The sequence below is a fragment of the Cyprinodon tularosa genome, unplaced genomic scaffold (assembly GCF_016077235.1).
Source record: "Cyprinodon tularosa strain WSP-4 unplaced genomic scaffold, ASM1607723v1 ctg395, whole genome shotgun sequence".
In the NCBI taxonomy this organism is placed as follows: Eukaryota; Metazoa; Chordata; class Actinopteri; order Cyprinodontiformes; family Cyprinodontidae; genus Cyprinodon; species Cyprinodon tularosa.
Genome location: NW_024039113.1, coordinates 741122 through 761149, shown reverse-complemented (window position 1 = coordinate 761149; position 20028 = coordinate 741122). Strand labels below are relative to the sequence as shown.

Below are 20028 nucleotides of genomic sequence, written 5' to 3'. Positions count from 1 at the left end.
TATGGCCATGGCAATCCCAAATAAAATGTTGTCCCAGGGCCAAGGTGTCGGCCACTGCGGTTAATAGAGATTTGATGCAGATGTCTTTCTATTGTATGTGAAGCTCGGCTCCAAAAATCTCCTCAATTGAACCCAAAGACATGTTTTTCAGTCTGCAAGACAAAACACAAGACATCTGGTAATAAAATCAGCTGTAATACACATGTCAGCTGAAAGCAGCCTGATGAGAGAGTTCTCTGTGATAAACAAAGGCCACTGATTCGTGTTCAAATCGTTAGCTAAAACATATGGAAGAGGTAAAGAAAAAGCAATGCATAAACACAGAATGATACACATGCATACACCGTTTCCCTAAAATTAGGTAATTTCTTGCAATTGCCCCAGTCATTATTAGAGATCAAGCTGGCTGTGTGTTCTTCTTATAATTTGTTGTAAAAGCTTTCTTTATTACAGTACAGAATTTTGCTTTTCCAGATGGTTGTGTATGAATGCTCGGGTCTGTGAGGTGATTTCTGTGAGTCTATGCCTGCTATGATTATGACATAATTAACACCCACAGTAAGTGGGAGAGAAAGCAGACAGGAATGGTGCAGGGGGACTGTTCATTAACAAGATGCACTCTCTCAAACTTTGCAGCTTGCTGTGGCTAATAAGCCTTACTGAAATGAAGCCCAGCCGTCCCTTGCATTGACCCTGGCACCGGCCGGGATAAGGGAGGGTTTTGTCTCCTGGAATAATTGCTCTTTTCACATGTTACAAGTGTCCTGACCCCCTCGGTCGGCAGCCACTTTTCCTACCATAATTACTCCTGATCCGCTCCAAATGAGTCAGCCGCATTAGAACTGCAATAACACTGGCTCGGCTTCAAGCGCGGCACGGGGAGTCTCAGCAGAGCGGCCCAGAACAGGACAGCCTTTTCTCCAAGCCCATGGTCATTTCCATCACGTCAGAGGTGCATTTCTTACACTTGAAGTCAGCACGGAGGCCCTGGGCCCTTTTTTTTTTTAGGAGCTTACAGACAGTATTGTTTGCTCCTGGTGCGCACTGCTCTCTGCGGTTTGGCTGCAGACTTCATCCCAATTAACAGAAAACTTCATTAGGGTGTTTTTTTCAACACTTTTCAGCCCCTATTATTTTTAATTTATTCACTTGGGGTTAATTAAAAGAAATGTATCACAGAGATATGCAACAGCTTTCTAATTAAATTCATTGCTCCTGCTTTTTGAAGACATGAAACTGGCAGAGATTCTAAATTATAACAGAAGGCAGCATGTTCCAGCACTTCATTGCTCAGTAGAAGGGTACAGGGGAGGCTCTGCAAGGTAAGCTGTCAACAGCAGAGCATGAGTTAAAAGAAGCAAGATGTGGCATAGAAAATGAGGTAATAAGATGAATGAGGAGGAGGAGATGGAAAACAAACATTTGTGATTTTTATCAAGCTATTTTAACCACAAATAAACTCATGAGATGTCTTACAGCAATGAGAAATTGTGAGAGTGATGGCAGAGCAAAAAGATTTGTTCCACCAGTCATCAGTAGAGGTGCTTCAGGGTTTTTATTCGTGTTGATATTAGGGAATCTACTTAAAAACCTGTCATTTCAACCATTATTAATGCCAACTATGGCTATCAAGTACCAAAACGTTCTGAAACTACGGTTTCAGAATGCTAAATCTGAACTAATCTGTTCAGCCTTTGTAATTTTTTTTTTTTGGAGGAGAAGGTAATCACATCTGCCAACCTCTGATTTCCCTAGAAAATAAAAAATAAAGTTAAAACCATTAGACCTGTCACAGCCACTTTCCTGCCATCTAGAACAAAATGCGGCAACACTTTTTACCCCTCATTAAAAATGCATTGGGAAAGGAATAAATGCAGCCCCACTAAAAGTTTGTCACTCATGGGGTCAGGAAGTGATGTACAAAATCCGTCCCACTCTCCGGCAATTACAGCATACTTATTATTTCAAAGGATATGCCAGGAGACAGGTGTGCCATTCAGGGTCCTCAGCATGTTGGAAATGGAGGGGAAGGAGGAACACCATACTGTGACGCACTGTGTGAGCTTCTTTAATCGTGAATAATGCAAATTCCCCACAGGGGGCAGTTATTTGGCAGTGGCGTCATTCAAGCATCCCACTTCCACAGCTGATGGGGTAAATAATGAGGGTGGCTGGGTGGGTGCACATTTAGAAAGGAGGGCTTTTATGAAGTATCTTTGTGATTCCCTGTTTTCTTTAATCCCCCAACTGAAAGTGACATTCATAGCATCCAAATGCAATTATCTATATGATTTTACATCTTCAATTCTAAGAAATGACCCTACTTTTCCCTTCTAAGAGTGGTTCTTGTTAGGGGTACATTTAAACATGTAGCCATAAAAACTGATCAAATAAAATGAAAAGAAAAAATGAGAAGAGGAGAAAAGAAGTGGAGGAAGAGGAGTCAAAAGAAGAGTCTAAAGTTCATGTTAAGTGCAGTAGGAATGTGGATGGCATTAACAACTGAAATTGTAAGCAAAAAACATCCCACTCAAGCACTGATGAAATCTTCAGCTTCAATGACCACAACCTCATCTATTAGCCATCAGGGACTTTGAGCAACCTGCTTTAATGGCAGGTTTTAATTAGCTATTTAAGATTTTATTTACTGAAGGTCATCCTTTGAGAGGTTAGTTCACTGCAATTTGAATCTTATTTATGAGAAGACACGCAGGACTTCTCTATTTACCAACCAGAAAACTGGTAAGACCTCAAAAAGCTTCATCTTGATTTAAATTATTGTGGTTGAAAACACTGAACAACTTAAGCCCTAAATTACTGTGTGGCATATGTGAATTAATTGGATTTTTAAATTCAAAATAATGAAGAAAAAAAATTGAGCTTTAGCGTCTCTTGCTCATGACTGAATGTAATTAAACTGACCTGCATCTCAAACAGCTCAGGTAAAGAGAAGTAAAGATGATTATGGTAATTTGTGTGACAGCATAAGGGATTTTAAAGGAGGCTACTCTTTTGGTACAACCGGAAAGGGAGGGCAGCATAACTTTGTTCACTTTGACTGAGACACTTATTCTCTGGAGGTTGTCAGCATATGATACATACCAAAATCTCCTACTGCTCAGCTGACATTGTAGCTATGAGATATTTATAATCAGAACATAAAGAGAAACAAATGAAAGACTATGCAACAAGCGGTTTTGCGCACATAACGGACCTAGATTTCCTCTCTATAAAAGTTTATGGAAAAACTACAAGAAATGTTATTTATTCAGGGAACTCTCAATTGAACAACCACAATCTGATGTTATATTCAGGAAATGAAATCTTCATTAAGCCTGTTCTATTTTGTTTTCGCTTGAATGAACATTAAACTTGAGATCATTTAAAATGAGGGATTTAACACAATTTTCAGGAATGAGATGCTGAGATATTTGAAGGTCACAATATTACTCCTCAATGTGAAGTCTGACAAAGCTATTATTATTATTATTATTAACCTGGATGCTAAGGTACATTTGTGTGAGACTCTTATTTTGAAGTAATGTAGAAAATCTCTCTTGAAAGCGGCTAATAAAGTCTACACCTGACTGGCAAACAGCACTTAGAAGCCAAAACTAGTTTTAAATCATTGGTTTGGCGGCATTTTGCATTCACCAGAAAAAGAAACAATAACATAGAGACTGACAAGAAAATAATGATTTGTTTTCACTGTTACAATAAGTGGCTAACTTAACACCAAAAAAGAAAAGAATATCAAGAAAATATTTCTGACATTTACTTCAGAAAGTAAAACTCCTGTATCATACAGATTAAATACATATACAATGAAATATGTCAAGCCTTAGTTTTTTGTGATTTGATTACTATTCTTACAATGAAAACCCAAAACTTTTTGTGTCCAAACTTTAAATATAGCAAAAAAAGTTAAATATAGGAAAGTCATTGCATTACACCCTAACAAGCTAATTAACTCAAAACATCCCATACCATCTCTAATGTCTCATGTAAAAGACTACTAAATAGACAGGTGTCCAGTAAACCCTTATTTTCACCCTCCGGCAGAAGAGTAAGTCACAAAAGGATATTGCAGAACACACTGATTGTTCACATAGTGTTGTATCCAAGCATATTTAGAGAAAGATGGATGGAAGAAAAATATGGTTGAGAGGCAAACAAGCAACGGGAACAATCAAAGCTTTGAGAGCATTGGACTTAGGAAAGCTTGTCTTTGAGTAGACCCAGGCTGGAGTCAGAGGATTAGGAGTCACTACACACAGATGAATCATACCCTGAACTAGAGACAGTGTCAGGAGGGCCTAACCTGAGCTATTGGGAAAAGGAACATGATCGATGTTTCGTGTCTCAAACAACAGATAAAAGCATAGTTGTATTGGTCCATAGTCAATGCAGCCCTTTGCCAGGAAATTTTAGAGCACTTCAACCTTTAATATGTTGACCAGTAGATGCTAACATTTTAATATCAGTTCACATTTATAAACACAGCCAAATGTACTATACTGTAGGTAGGTGTAATGTTCAAGTGTTGTTTTCTAAGATTAGCCAGCAAAAATTGCTTGACTTAAAGATAGGGCTGGGCAGTAAATTGCATTTGCAATATAATCCCAATCTTACCAAATGCAATGTTTACAACACATTAGCATAGGGATGGAAAATAGCCAAAACTTCTATTGTTATATATAATATTGATACAAACATAATAATAGAATGAGAGAGTCTGCCAAGTATGCACACAATATATATAATCCTGTCACAAAAATTTAATCAAGTTTATAAAACTCCTCCAATATCACTTTTCAGAAATACTAACTTTAAAAAAACTAAACACATTAAACTACAGAAAACCTAGAACACCAGTCAGTGACAAAGACAAGAGTAATGATACACTATAATGCATGTTGAAGTATCAAATGTATTTAAAAGTCGTCACTGTTTGAATAAAATTATATTGTAAAACATGTTGATTCTAAATTGTTGTCCACCTATAAGGGCTGGGCGATAATTCAATAACGATATATATCGATTGATAGGTGTGTGGCGCAATAGAAAAAAAGAGAGTCGATAAAAGTTAAATAAATAAACGCAGCTTTCCTTCTTTCTCATTGTAGCCTATCATGTAGGTTTATGCTAGTCACTACTTCTTCCCAACCAATCACAATCGCGGACCCAGGCACGCCATCACAAAGCGCCGCCCTCTCAAACCACAACACAGAGCACATGAAGATGTCGCAGCAAGGAGAGGCGGAGGAAAAGAAGGGTTTTTGTACAAACCGGATTCCAAAAAAGTTGGGACACTAAACAAATTGTGAATAAAAACTGAATGCAATGGTGTGAAGATGGCAAATGTCTATATTTTATTCGTAATAGAACATAGATGACAGCTCAAAAGTTTAATCTGAGTAAATGTAACATTTTAAAGGAAAAATATGTTGATTCAAAATTTCACAGAGTCTACAGATCCCAAAAAAGTTGGGACAAGTAGCAATAAGTGGCTGGGAAAAGGATATTGAGCATATAACGAACAGCTGGAAGACCAACTAACACTAATTAGGTCAACTGACAACAGGATTGGGTATAAAAAGATCCTCTCAGAGTGTCAGTGTCTCTCTGGAGCCAAGATGGTAAGAGGATCACGTTTTCCACCATTGTTGCGCAGAAAGCTAGTGCAGCAATACCAGAATGGTGTTGCCCAGCGTAAAATAGCAAAGACTTTTAAGTTATCATCATCAACCGTGCATAACATCATCAAAAGATTCAGAGAATCTGGACCAATCGCTGTGCGTAAGGGTCAAGGCCGTAAAGCTTTACTGGATGCTCGTGATCTCCCGGCCCTTAAACACCACTGCACCTCAAACAGGAATGCTACTGTTAAGGAAATAACAGAATGAGCTCAGGAATACTTCCAGAACACAATCCGCCGTGCTTTCTGCTGTTGCCAGCTGAAACTCTACAGTACAAAGAGGAAGCCATTTCTAAGCAAGCTCCACAAGCTCAGCCATTTGCACTGGGCCAGGGATCATTTAAAATGGAGTGAGGCAAAATGGAAGACTGTTCTGTGGTCAGATGAGTCACGATTTGAAGTTCTTTATGGAACACAGGGACGCCGTGTCATCCGGACCAGAGAGGACAAGGATAACCCAAGCTGTTATCAACGCTCCGTTCAGAAACCTGCATCACTGATGGTATGGGGTTGCATGAGTGCTTGTGGCATGGGCAGCTTGCATGTCTGGAAAGGCATCATAAATGCAGAGACCTATGTTCAGGTTCTAGAACAACATATGCTTCCATCTAGACGTCATCTGTTTCAGGGAAGACCCTGCATTTTTCAACAAAATAATGCCAGTCCACATTCTGCAGCAATCACAACATCATGGCTACGTAGGAGAAGGATCCGGGTACTGAAATGGCCAGCCTGCAGTCCAGATCTTTCACCTATAGAGAACATTTGGGGCATCATAAAGAGGAAGGTGCAACAAAGAAGGCCCAAGACGGTTAGAGGCCTGTATTAGACATGAATGGGAGAGCATTCCTATTTCTAAAGTTGAGAAACTGGTCTCCTTTGTCTCCAGACGTCTGTTGAGTGTTGTTAGAAGAAGGGGGGATGCCACATGGTGGTAAAAATGGCCTTGTCCCAACTTTTTTGGAATTTGTTGACGCCATGAAATTTGGAAATAACATATTTTTATCTTAAAATGATACATTCTCTCAATTTAAAATTTTGATTTGCGATTTGTGTTCTATTCTGAATAAAATATTTGTTTTTGACACCTCCACATCATTGCATTCAGTTTTAATTCACAATTTGTATAGTGTCCCAATTTTTTTGGAATCCGGTTTGTAGTTCGCCAGTTTGGCAGTATTTCGGTCATGGCAAGTCGGACAAAAAACAAACCACAGTCATCTGTAAAATGTGTAGGGAACCAGTGAAAACCAAGTCTGATAACACAACCAACTTTTTTTTATCATCTCAGCCGCTCACACCCGCAGGAGTACGAGCTGTGTAGGCCCCGGCGCGGCTCTCCTCCGAGGAATCTTTGGGAATTTTGGGAAAATATATATATTTTCAGTTCTGGGCAGTTTCCCACGTAGTTCTAGCAATTGAGAGAAAAATGCTGAGGGGCCAGCAACTTCAAAGTAATAACTCAGGTTAAAGCAGGAAACTAAGCTTAGAAGAATGGAGGGGGGCGGGGGGGGGGGGGGGGGGGGGTCCATTTATTTATTTGTTATATTTATTTTGATCACTTTTCTGGTCACTTTAGTTTATTCTTTGTCAGTATTTAATAACATAACTCTGCAAGTCAGTATTTAATAACATTACTGCAGACCGCAGCAACATGAACATCTCCCCCCCACCGCTTCTCCCCCCCAACAGTATGGCGAGCTTTACGGGACAAAATGTCTTCCACGACGTCCGCATCACCTACCTTCTCAAGTGATGAGGTTTGTTTACATAGATAATTTTACAGATAGTATTTCATTAGTCTGTGTGTTCAGTACCGTCTCAGTTCATCTCTCTCAACTTGCCGTAGTTACTTTCGAGCGTATTGGGTGATCTCGCAATCGCTATTTTGTTGGCTCTGCGCTGCCGTATCGCAAAGATGTCTGCCTCCATGGCTGCGAGACCCGCTCCTATGTAATTATAAATAACGATCCCTGTAATATCCCTGTAATTATTACATACTGTAGCTTTAAGTTATTTTTCTTTAAAGCTACAGTGTGTAATAATTACAGGGATATACAGTCAGAAATGTAATATATTATACATAACTATGTTATTTATCATCATCTACGAGCTCAGCCTCTTAACCTTAATATTTGCGTTGCCTTAGAATTCGTTATTTATAATTACATAGGAGCGGGTCTCGCAGCCATGGAGGCAGACATCTTTGCGCTACGGCAGCGCAGAGCCAACAAACTAGCGATTGCGAGATCGCCCAATACGCTCGAAAGTAACTACGGCAAGTTGTTTAAGTCTACATGAAATCTATACCCTGCACAGACTAATGAAATACTATCTGTAAATTTATCTATGTAAACAAACCTCATCACTTGAGAAGGTAGGTGATGCGGACGTCGTGGAAGACATTTTGTCCCGTAACGCTCGCCGTACTGTTGGGGGGGAGAAGCGGTGGGGGGGGAGATGTTCATGTTGCTGCGGTCTGCAGTCTGGACGTTAGATGTCGCTGAAAATTACACACTGTAGCCTTAAAACAATTATGGTTAAAAAAGTTGGTTAAATTAAGATTTAATTCGAAGTCTGCTTTTGTGTTCTTTATTAAAATTAAATCATTTAGCAATATCATAAAAAGTCCAGGCAGAGCTGCACATAAAATATGGTTTCAAATCTTTTCAATAATTATCGATAGGGTTGTCACGATACTAAACTTTTCAACTCGATACCGATACTAAGGAAGATATTCGATACTCGATACCATTTTCGATACCACAAGGATAAAATTTCAACAGAAATATTTTGATTAATAATTAAAATACAATAAATACAATAAACAATAAGAACAACATTTTGAGGTTGTTTGCTGTGCACAGTATTTAGCAAGCTTGATAAAAAAAACTTACAAAATTAAAATTAAGTTTTCCTTACTTGGCTATGTTTTGCACACATAACAATGACACTAGCCAAACCGGTTAAGAAACAAAAATAATTTTCAGCAGCTGCAACTGTTACAAAAAAAGTCTGAAACTGAAAAGTGCGTATAATTATTCAATCACACAGTGTTCTGAAAGTGCATTTTCCTCTAATCTGCACTTTAGATGAATGACTGTTTAGGTGCGACTGGTACTCGATACTTTTGAAAATGAGTATTGTATCCGGATACAACATTTCAGTATCGATACTTTTTTGAGTATCGATACTTTTGACAACCCTAATTATCGATATCGATCAATATGCATTTTTTTTTATCGATAAGCTTTTTTTCTTTATCGCCCAGCCCTACCACCTATACCTTAGCCAAAGTTTAACCAAAGTTAGATTTCCTCCATACCGCAAAGATTGTATGAAGTTAGTAGTTCATGCATAAGGAGGTCAAACCGAGTCAGCCTCCACTCGCTTTCTGAGCAAGACCCTTAACATCACACTGATCCCCGGGCACCGCACAATGACAGCCCACTGCTTCCCAAGGGGATGGGTTAAATGCAGAGGTACATTTCTCCAGTGTGAGATCAATAAAGTTCAATTATTATTTCTGTTTATTAATTTTATGTAATATTAGTCTTTTTTTTAAGCCAGAATCTCCAAAGTTGAGAGAAAAAAAAGAAGAAAAAAAACCCCCACAAGAAATAAACTAAAGGCTTTAGATATTTTAGCCTTTCCCGTGGGTTGTCTCAGATGAACACAATGAACACCTCACAGCTAGGGTATCCAGCTACTCTGCTGGAAACAAATAAGCCGATTGCACTATTACACCCTGCTTCACTTCTTTTTATTCACAAAACAAAGATGGGCTAAACACACATACTTGCATATACTGATGTTGCCCATGTTTTATCTTGTCCTTATTTTATCCCCGTTAGTTTTTTTACATTCTGTATGTCATTTGAACAGATGATCAAGATATAAGAGATGGGAAAGAGAAGTCAGATTCATTCATTTAAGTGCACTCAAATTTGGTCAATAAAGATGGTTCTGAAAAAGAGGTTTGACATAATTTACTTTATGTATAATGAATGGATACAATATGGTGTTTTCACTTTCTAAAATGAAATACAAAAAAAATGTAGACATATTTATTGATATTCCAATATCCTGATATATAGCTTCACCTTCACTGGTCAAACTGGAATCTCAATCCACTAAAACAATCTTTAGCAATGAAATAAAAACAAATAACTAATTTCCAAGATATTGGTTTTAGTTTTTTATAATTTGTTTGATGTTTTTTTTTACCTAGTTGCATAAGTAGGGAAGCATAATCGGGCTGGAATAGCTCCCAGCATTTCAATCTAATGGCTAGAATCTGCTTGCTGAGAATCAGGTAGCAGCCACGTCTCTAATCTGATCTGAGTCCATGTTTGTTCAGAAAATAAACTGATTTGTTTGTTCACACCTATCCTCTGTTAGAAGGTTCATATGTCTACCATGCTCAAGAATGATTAATTTAAAATTAGTAAACTTAAGTTTTACACTAGGATGTGTAAAAAAGACTGCCATATTGAAGCCTGTTTTTGACACGCGTCCAATGACAGCTTTAAGACTTACCAGGGCACAGCCGATACAGGACAGATCGCTTTTCCTGTGGATTTAAACCAAATACATTATTTTATGCTTGCAAGCATAGCCACCTATTCACAATGTTAAGCTTTTAGACAAATTAAATGGTGGTCTAAAATGCCTTTTTTCCATTTAAATTTTTTTTCTTCAAATTCCAATTTAATTTGTCACCTGAAAATTTGATTTTTTTTTTTTTTTTTTTTTTTTTTTTTTTAAATCATTGTTCATATAATGACAAGATAATACTTCACATATCTCTAAATATTTTTAGAATAGCTTGGAGAGTTTGTATGCAGTGGCACTTTTATGTTTGTGTCGTTTTCAGGAAAATATCAAGGGTTTGAAAGTTCAGGTACATCACAGAAAATAAAAGAGGCAGTAGCTGTTGGCATAAACTTAGATGAAAAAAGGTGGTGTCTCCTATGGATAAAATTAGGGATGCACGATATAATCGGCCCCCTATCGGTATCGGCCTGTATCGGCCTTAAAACTGAATATCGGACATCGGCCACCCCACCGATATTTAACCCGATATTTGATCAGCTCTGAGTTTCTTAAGTCTTAAAAAAAAAAATACTACTTCTTCTTCTTCCTCAAAAACTTCTTTTTTACAGACTTAAAAACTTCTAAAGACGAGGGAAAAAATATTGATACATTAAAATATCCCAATATCTTCATATGCTGATATATTGCCATTTAAAAACACCATATCAATCTCTTTTGCTAATGAAATATTGCTATATGTCATCTTTATGCTACGAAATCCCCTGAAAATTCACCAAATGTTGCCATATTTTTATATGTTGATATATTGACGCGGTAACGATCTATTTTACTAACAAAATCTCACAAGAATTTGCAAAATATCACGAGAGTTTGTAACAGAACAATGAAATTTCACGAGATTTTGAAAGTAAAATAGATCGACACCGCGTTTTTTATAATCAATTTGATATCAGCATATGAAAATATATTTGAGTATATTATTTTTCAAAGTGTCAGAAATGGATAACAAAACTGCTATTTTCAATGACTACTTATTTTTGTCCAGCTATAACATTGGTATCGATATCGGTTATCGGCTACATGAGTTTTAAAATATCGGCATATCGGATATCGGCCAAAATCCCAATATCGTGCATCACTAGATAAAATTATAGTTATTTTGTTAATTTGTGACAACTTGAAATTTCTGCTATTGTGTATTTTTTAGCTTTGTGCTTTTATTTTGAAGCAATGTGTTTCGTTTCCTTGTTGGTAGCTTTAGTAGCCAAAACTTACAGCACAAACAATATTTTCACCTGCTGCTGTGTAAACCTTAACCCAAGGCTATTTGTTCCACACAACTCTTAAACATTTTGAATACTTTAATGCCTTTTGAGCAGAGGTTTTAACAATTTGCCCTTGTAACACAATGTCAGTGGTTGATATCAACGGCTGAAATATGAATAATAACACAAATTTTAATAAAATATTTTTGATATGCAGCTTTGTTATAGATGTTATGCATTAAAACGCTACAGAACCTGCAGAGTTTAACGAAACCTAATCTAGATCTGAGTAAACAAATTGATAAAATTAGCAAATTATGGAAAAGATATAAAAGCAAAACTAAATTAAAGTATTATATATTCCTTTTTATCATGCTATAGAACTGCTTTAGAATTCAATAAGAAAAAGCAATTAATGTACTGGCCAAACTTGTACAGAAAAGTGCATCTAAAAGCATTGGACACTGTTCATAACATTAAAAACTATAATATTTAATTTGCTTATGAAAGCTAAAAACAGACTGCTCAGTAGCGCACTTGGTAGCACTGCTGCCTTGCAGCAAGAAAGTTCCGGGTTCAAATCCTGAATCTTTCTGCATGTTCTGCCTGAGCATTTGTGGGTTCTCTCCAGGTACTCCGGCTTCCTCCCACAGTCAAAAAACATGAGTGTTAGATTAATTCTCCTTAGGTGAGTGTGTGTGTGAATGGTTGTTTATCCTGTTTGTCTCTGTGTTGCCCTACGATGGACTGGTGACTTGTCCAGGGTGTACCCCGCTTCTTGCCCGTAGACGGCTGGAGATAGGCATCAGCACCCCTAGCAACCCTGCTTGGGATAAGTGTGACGATGGATGGATGAAAGCTACAAACATATCCAGATATCACAAAATGTAATTTCTTTAAGGGACAGTGTCTACAATTTACCCCATGAATTAAAAAAAAATAAACAGACAGGTGCCTCCCTTATCTAGATTGTGATATCTACTACATAACCCGTGGAGCGACATTCTGGTCTTTGTGAAAGGATGGGACATATCAACCTCTACCACCCTTGTCAAGAAAGAAAGAAATACATAAAACATTTCTCTGAAAACAGGAATGAAAAAAAGCCAATGCTCAAAAGCTAGTATGACTTTTATCAAACAGAAGCACTGAGGTGACCTGATCACTCTTGACATATGAACTAAAAGTATATTATTTAAAAAAAAACTGGAAAATCTCTTTGAATACAGAGCTGAGAGAAGCTTATGATCGCCTACTTGCATGACTTTTGTGAAGAAAAAAAAAGCAGCTGATTACTGTTGCAATAGAGCTCATTCAGTGTAGAAAACCCACAAAACTAGCGGTTTCTGCCGGGGGACAGAGTAGCTACTACACTACACTGGCCTGTTTCTAACTTAACCAAAATAATCCTAACTGTTGTATTGAATTACATTGCTCGTTTCTAAACATGTGTAGTTGTGCGTTCTCATGTGCTTGTGAAATGTCATCAGCTAGTACTGTCCCAATTCGTAAGAACACATGACCGAGGGTAGACAAGTCCCCGGATGTTTTTTCGGTCCCTCCCTCTTTACCAAGTTTTTATCAAAGCAAACTTTTTCACCTTTGAGATTGACTGATGTCCCAGCATGCACTGCGGCAGCAGCAGCTTCCTGTGGAGCGCTCACAGTATTAAGTTAAAAGTTCTCTTTTCTGTTTCCTTTCTAAAAAAGTACATTTTAAGATCATTTGAGAACATTATACTTTTAAGCTCAACTATATGGCCCATTTACTGATATAGTTTGTAATTAAAAAAAAAGTCCCGATGTTGAAAGGACCGTGGCAACCAGCGGACCTGCTAACCACAGCCAGGGTTAATCTTAGCCCGTCTGCAGCAGCCCTCTCTCGGCATAGCCGTGTGTGAGGTACCGCTGGCTCTGGTGGAGATTTTTTTTCTTTTATTTGGCAAAATGTTAATTGATTTGTGTTTATCTGACTGTGTTAATCATCATTCCCCCACTAAATGAAAAATGTAAGAATGTATTATTATCTAGAGACCATTAATAACAAGAGGTGAAATGCAGCTCCAGACGAGCCGAGCGTGTGTTGAGTCCACTCTTTTCTGTGTTCTTGAAAAGAGTATTGAGCCTTGGCAAGCTTGAGCAGGTCTCCTCTTGGGTGCACCGCCCTTTGTGCGTTTATAAACTTCTAATTCTAAGCCACGAGAACACTTTCATATTTGACAAGATTTCATTAGACTATTACAGAATATGTATTTATTAAAGCAATTCTTGAGTTTTGTTAATAACAGGCAAATTGGTTACATACTGTCCCTTTAAAAAAAAACTTCAGTGTACATACATAATCTACTAAATATGAACAAAATAAACACAAGATATAACATGAGACAAAAAAAAAAATGTTGCAGAAGACTAATGGAGATTTCTGTATCTAATTTAGCCAAAATATTTAAACAAAATCCTTTATAATAACAAGTTTTCCAGCCTTTATCTAGTTATTCTTTGCTGTTACACCATACTTCTGGAACAAAGTAAAAACACCTACTCATATATTCTGGCTTAAACATTGGCAACACTTGAAACACTTATATTGTATCAAATCACCACTTAGGCTTTATTTGGAATTATTATGTTATCAAAGTCTGATGATGTAACTGCTAAAACAGACCTGCTTTTGTGAGAATATCCAGTGCCAGTTCTTTAAAAGTATTATTTTCTAAACTGAGACATTCAATTATTTTTATTTCCCTCAAACTACAGGCATTTGCACAAAAACCTTTAAAAATGTCTTTGAATACTTTTGTGCTTCTAAAAAAATGTCATTTCAGCTTTTTAAATTGTACAAACTGTAGGACTTTAGCCATTGCTGAAAAGCGTAAATCGCTAAAGAAGACTGATCGGTTTCATTAAGACACATCAGGGCAAAAAACATTTATATTGTATATAAATCATTATCTCAATGTCCATTTGAGATAAGCATCTCAGCTGCTGAAGAATAGCCGATTGCTGTGTAGTTTACACATCAGCTCATCGGTTCACCCCAGTAACTTTGCAACAGGTCATTCCTCTTTTCATGATTTCCTTTTCTTCGCCTGTGATGACAGTCAGACTGAAGAGTAACCTTAACAAAGTGGATCATAACTCCCAGTCAGAGCAGAAGGCAGTCAATAAATAACTTATCAGTGTCTAACAAAAAGCTGAAGGAATGTTGTAGGAGATGTGTACATTAATATTTGTAGCATCACTCTGTGTTTTTTACTTTTTTTCAACAATTTGACATGAGTGTTGTCAGAGACAGCTCATGCGTCAGCTCTGCAGTGACGGGTGGCTGTCAGACCTTCTTCCAGTGGTTTCCAACAGAGTAGTTACTAACTAAATATAAACATTTGTTTACACCTGTCAGGTTGTTATGCAGTTAATAATCATTATTTATCAACATTTCTACCACTTACACATCTTTTAACTAAGCTTAGCGTCAAAACTTTATCTTATTTCTGTATGATCCAACAGGGATGATCTGCTCCCCGCCACCTGGGTTGCAGCTACACGTCTTGTTACTGGGAATCTGAATATTATAACATTGCCAGCATGTGGCTCCTGGCAGTAATAAAAGAGATGCTCTCGCAGCTCAAGAGTGCATAATTGAGTTTGTGCACCGCGCTGATGAGTGCGGCCATTTACATCCAAGGCAGGTGAGTGCGCTCGCTAAAATGTGTCTCTTAAGTCTCAATTCCGTCCTTTTGAATTCCACTTTAGATCACGGAAATGATACGGATCTGCTGCACTTGTAAAATGTGAAACGATCAGGGCTGATAAGGATCTAGACGGTTAGTGGTGACGAGACGAAATTGTCTCTAGTGAGAATTCTGCAATTGTGAGATATCAGACTCAGATTAGATTAAATTAAACACTCAGGGCTGAAAATTGCATTAATGTGGTTTTGTAGCACATTTTTCCCCTGAGCTTAGCTAGAATGAACAGCCAGAGCAGCTTTAGAGTAACCTGACAGCGCAAAATATTACCAGTGCAGTGCAATGTATTGTTATCAAATATGATGTCTTAACTAAATTAATTAAAATAAAAAATGAGACCTAAACAGATCAAAAGCATAACTACTTAAAATATATATGTATTTTTATATTTGCAGTTATTTAAACTGCCATTGTTTCCTTTGAAGTAAAACGACTGGCTAAATAAATAAAGCTCCTGACTGGAAAAAAAAAATCCCACAAAGCAATGGGATTTTAATACTGTCCACGGCCTAGAGCACAAAACGAGATGTAATTTCACTGTTTGAAATAGGCAAGTTTAATTTTAAAGCCCGAATGAACCAATAAGCTGAAAAATGGCAAATAGCAAAAAGCAAATTGCATTTCTCTGTAAAAAGTGAAAAAAATGACTTAAGGAACATATAAAAGTAATCTCCAGCTGGAAATTAGAAATCAACCATCAGAAACTGAATAACAGAAAAGAAATATTACTGTCCACTTTCTAAATCAATATAACATTGCTATGAGACAGTATTGCCATGGCAACGCGGGTAAAGAATGAAGCAATTCTTATTATTTCAAAATAAATATCGAAGCCTGAAGCCCGACTTTTATTACAGCGGCCGACAGCTTGCCAAGGCTGTATTCAGCTGAAGCATTACTTTTCAATCACATGTGTTATGAATGTAGAAATTCCAGTGGACAGGATGTTAAGGGGATCTTAAATTAACCCGTAAAGGTGACCAGAAACTTATCAGCTGGTAGAGGTTTTTCCTTTTCGCTCCCTTTTCTAAGCAGGAATAAACTGTGATTCTGTTAATATTCAGCAAAAATACGCCTTCAGCGTCCTCCCACTTTCCTCTGCCATAGTTAAAAGGGAAAACAGCTGAGTTGCTATTTTTTTCTTCTCTCAAATTAGAAGCAAATTGGAGCCTCATATCACAGGGTGAAGTAAAATGTTGACACTGAATATTTTGGTACATGTTTTGCTATTCATTATCAACTATAGCACGCATATTAGGTCATTTCAAAGAGCGGTGCCTGTGCTACTTTTACAGTCATCCTTACTGATCTCAGTAAGTATAGTGGGGAATGCAAGTTAAAACCTTAAAATCTGTAAAAAACAGTAAATAGATTAGAGTGTGCATGCAAAATTATGTAATAAAAGACATGCAAAATGAGAAAAACTCACCTAGTTTACAAAAATTATGGATTGTAAGGAGACAGAAGTTAACACAAAACTGATAAAGGTCCTTAGTTTTTACCTAATGTATTGACTTCTGTGGCACTTTGGCAGAAGTAGAATATAAGGATGAAGCCAGTTTCCCCTGGAAATGTCTAAAAAAAGAGCTGCAAAAATGTTATATCTGGTAAAAGCTGTAACAGCTGAAATTGTTGTAGATTTCCCTAAGAGAAGGCAAATCCTAAAACCAATCTGCCAAACAAGCAGCATTGCTGCCAAATTAAACCGTAATCTTTGAATACATCAGCGAACAAACCAGTGATCCACTCGTGAAACAACTAAAACAGGAACACCCAAGTTATTTGTGCAAACACACACCGATATATGAAGAAATCAATCAAGAGAAGCAGAGCTTTCATATACCCGTGTGGCCCCTTTACAACACCGACCCACACCTCCCATGCTGCACACCTTTATTCATGCAGGCACTTAGAGAATGCATTAGACAAGAAGGTTGAATTGACAAGTCTATAACTTTAGAGCCAATAAACCCTAAGAGGGCACACCACAGTGAACGAGACCAGAACCAACCTGCTGTGCTGACAACCTGGACCCCCCCCCCCCCCCGCCAAAAAAAAGAAAAAATAATAAAAAAAACCTCACAAGCTGTGGGTTGAACCCAGCAAATAAAGGGTGAAGCTTTTAGGCAATGAGCAGCAGGTGATCTCAGCTTTTCTGCAAGTCCTAATGCTCCTAAAAGCCTCTCTCCCTGCTTCTGTAATTGGGCATCAGTACTTAATGTAGTATTGACTGCATTACATGCTCCTGTGCATCCTTTCCCCACTAATGCCATTTGCATCACCTTGTACATTTACCATATTGCTTAGCCAATAACTGTTAAAAGAAATCCGGATTGTGATTCATATAGGGAACTTTTAGCAAGATGGACATCCGAAGAAGGGGCCAATTTACAGTTGAGTTAATTTGAGTACATTATCACAACATGGCCTGAGCCAGACAGAAAACTTTATATCTGCACCGCAATCCTTTCTAAGATATTTAAGGGTAAGAAGGACTGTTAAGACAAATGAAATGTCCATTTTCTATCATAAATGATGGGTTCCAAATGCATCCATTACTTTTGTATGAAGAGGATAAACTTCAGCTTGTAGCAGAAATATACTGAGATGTGGTACATGGTCCATGAAGGCTGTCACTGTGTATACCAGCAGGTGGTCCATATTTCCTCCATCCCTCTAAAGAGGTGCAGAATAAAGAGACTTTTTCCTCCTTTCAGGACACATAAAGACCTTCAGTGAGGCTACTGTGGATATCATGCTGAATAAATGAAAGTGCATCTGAGCATTTCCTCCAAAATGGGACGTCATTAGAGGCAAGTTTGATTCAAATTAAAATTAATTAGACTGCCTCACCCATTAACCTGGATTCATTGAAATAGATAAGTAATGCAAGAAGACCTATTTCGATGGGAAGTGAGCGAACGTTGCTCGGCGCTATCCATAATTTGCAATCAAGTTAAAAGCACTCCGCTGTCATCTCCCATCCCGTGTGATGTCAAAGGCTGCCTCGCCAACTTCACAGACGCAAAAAGCACTTAGAGAGAGGAGCAAAGAGTGGAGGAGAGTGTGCCCTAGAAAAAAAAATGCAACACAACAAATGCGCTCTTAAATAAACACGCAACTCTTCCTGCATTTGGGGAACTTTCATGGAAAACTGACTCCTGCCAAACAAAAAACAAAAAAACAAAACAAAAGGAGGATTGAATGAGGTCGAGACCCATGGAGACGCAAAATGCGTAAAAATGTCAGCAGTTCCTCCGGGTTATTATTATAGCATGTTGCCACTATGGGTGTTACTCACCCTCTTCCTTGTCCAACACCATCGTCCTGAGGAACGAGGAGTCCTTCCCCGGGCGATCCGTCCTCGGCTCCAGCAGGCTGCACTGCTCCGTCTTCTCACCACTTCTCCTGGAAATTGCTTTGAAACGCGCGGCTGAGTACTAGACTAAGCCTCGCTAAACCAAAAAGGGGGAGTAGGGGGGAGAAAACCTGGAACGACGTATCGCTTTCTGCACCTCCTATCAATAATAATTCAAACACGGAATGCAGCGATAAACACGACGAAAACCCTCTTTTCGGGCTGAGCTGTAATGCAAATAAACACCGCGTTGGTTGCCCTTGATAAATTCCATGCGAATTTTAAATTTAAAAAAAATGACACGAAAAAAAAAAAACAATGAAAAGCGAGATAAATCTAGAGTAAATCTGCGTAAAGGAGTTCACACGCAAGGACGGACCACACGCTCGGACCAGCTGAGCTCTCTCCTCTCTCGGTGTTAATGCTCTCCCTTTCGCCTTCTCATTTGCTCCGAAACGGCATCTATATATTCAAACAAATCCAATTGCGAAGCTGACAACTGCTAAAAGCAAACTCGCGCCGCCTCTCTCCCAGTTTGTGTGCCGCGCTCTCGCCTTTCTACCGCTGAATAAATGCGCGCAGTTTCCAGAGACCCTCGGATTCCCCTGTTAATTAAATCAATTCATTATGCTCAGATCTGATTAGCAGCCCTTCCCCCCTCTTTGAATCAATTATTCAATACACAAACATAATTGCTTGTGCCAGAGGTGTCTAAGTATTAGCTTATTTAACTCCAAGGACACTAATTACCCCTAGGGCAAGGGAACTTTTCTCATTAATTCTGACAAAACACAAAAGCATAGCTAAGGGAAAGTGAGTGCGTGCGCTGACGCGCGCGCGCGCGCGAGGCTGCCTGCCAGACTGAATGCGCGTGATTGAGAGAGAGAGGGAGAGAGCGCGCAGCCGTGCAAGTGAGGGGCTGCGTGTTGATTGTGTGCGTGAGGAAGAGTGATGCTGCTCCATCCTAGTAGACTTTGAGTCAACGCAAAACGCGCTCATTGTTCTCCACTCTCACTTCTACTTTTCTCCGCAGATTTGAAACCGTCTAATTGCGGTCTGTTTAGCCGCTAATTAGCGTCCACGCGCATTTATCATACATACATCACAGGGTTTCAGAGCAAGACGAGCACAACAGATGGGCCGCGGTTTTGATTAGTGGCTAGATAGAATGGCTCAGTTTCGAATCTGGTAATATAATTGTTGCCCGTTATTGCCAAGATGAAAGTGTTGCTGTTTGGTGGCAGAGCCTTAAATAGCACCACTTTCCCTTGCCCTGCGGAGACTGTTAACCAATTAAGGGTGAGATCCAACAAAGATTAGCCATTTAGGATAGTGGAGTGAGTTGAGCTACAATAACGCTGGTTCGTCAGCAGCCAGCAGGTTGTCTGTCTGTGGTGTGAGC

General features: G+C 38.4%; 1 protein-coding gene across 1 annotated transcript in view; it reads right to left on the bottom strand.

Annotated features, from left to right (window-relative positions):
- Nucleotides 1-19406, bottom strand: part of lmo1 (LIM domain only 1) — a 45539-nt gene extending 26133 nt beyond the window's left edge. The window contains exon 1 of the mRNA XM_038297747.1: nt 18570-19406. Coding sequence (XP_038153675.1) covers nt 18570-18591 — 22 coding nt within the window. The 5' untranslated portion in view covers nt 18592-19406. The remainder of the gene's footprint in view (nt 1-18569) is intronic.
- Between the last annotated feature and the right edge of the window lie 622 nt (nt 19407-20028).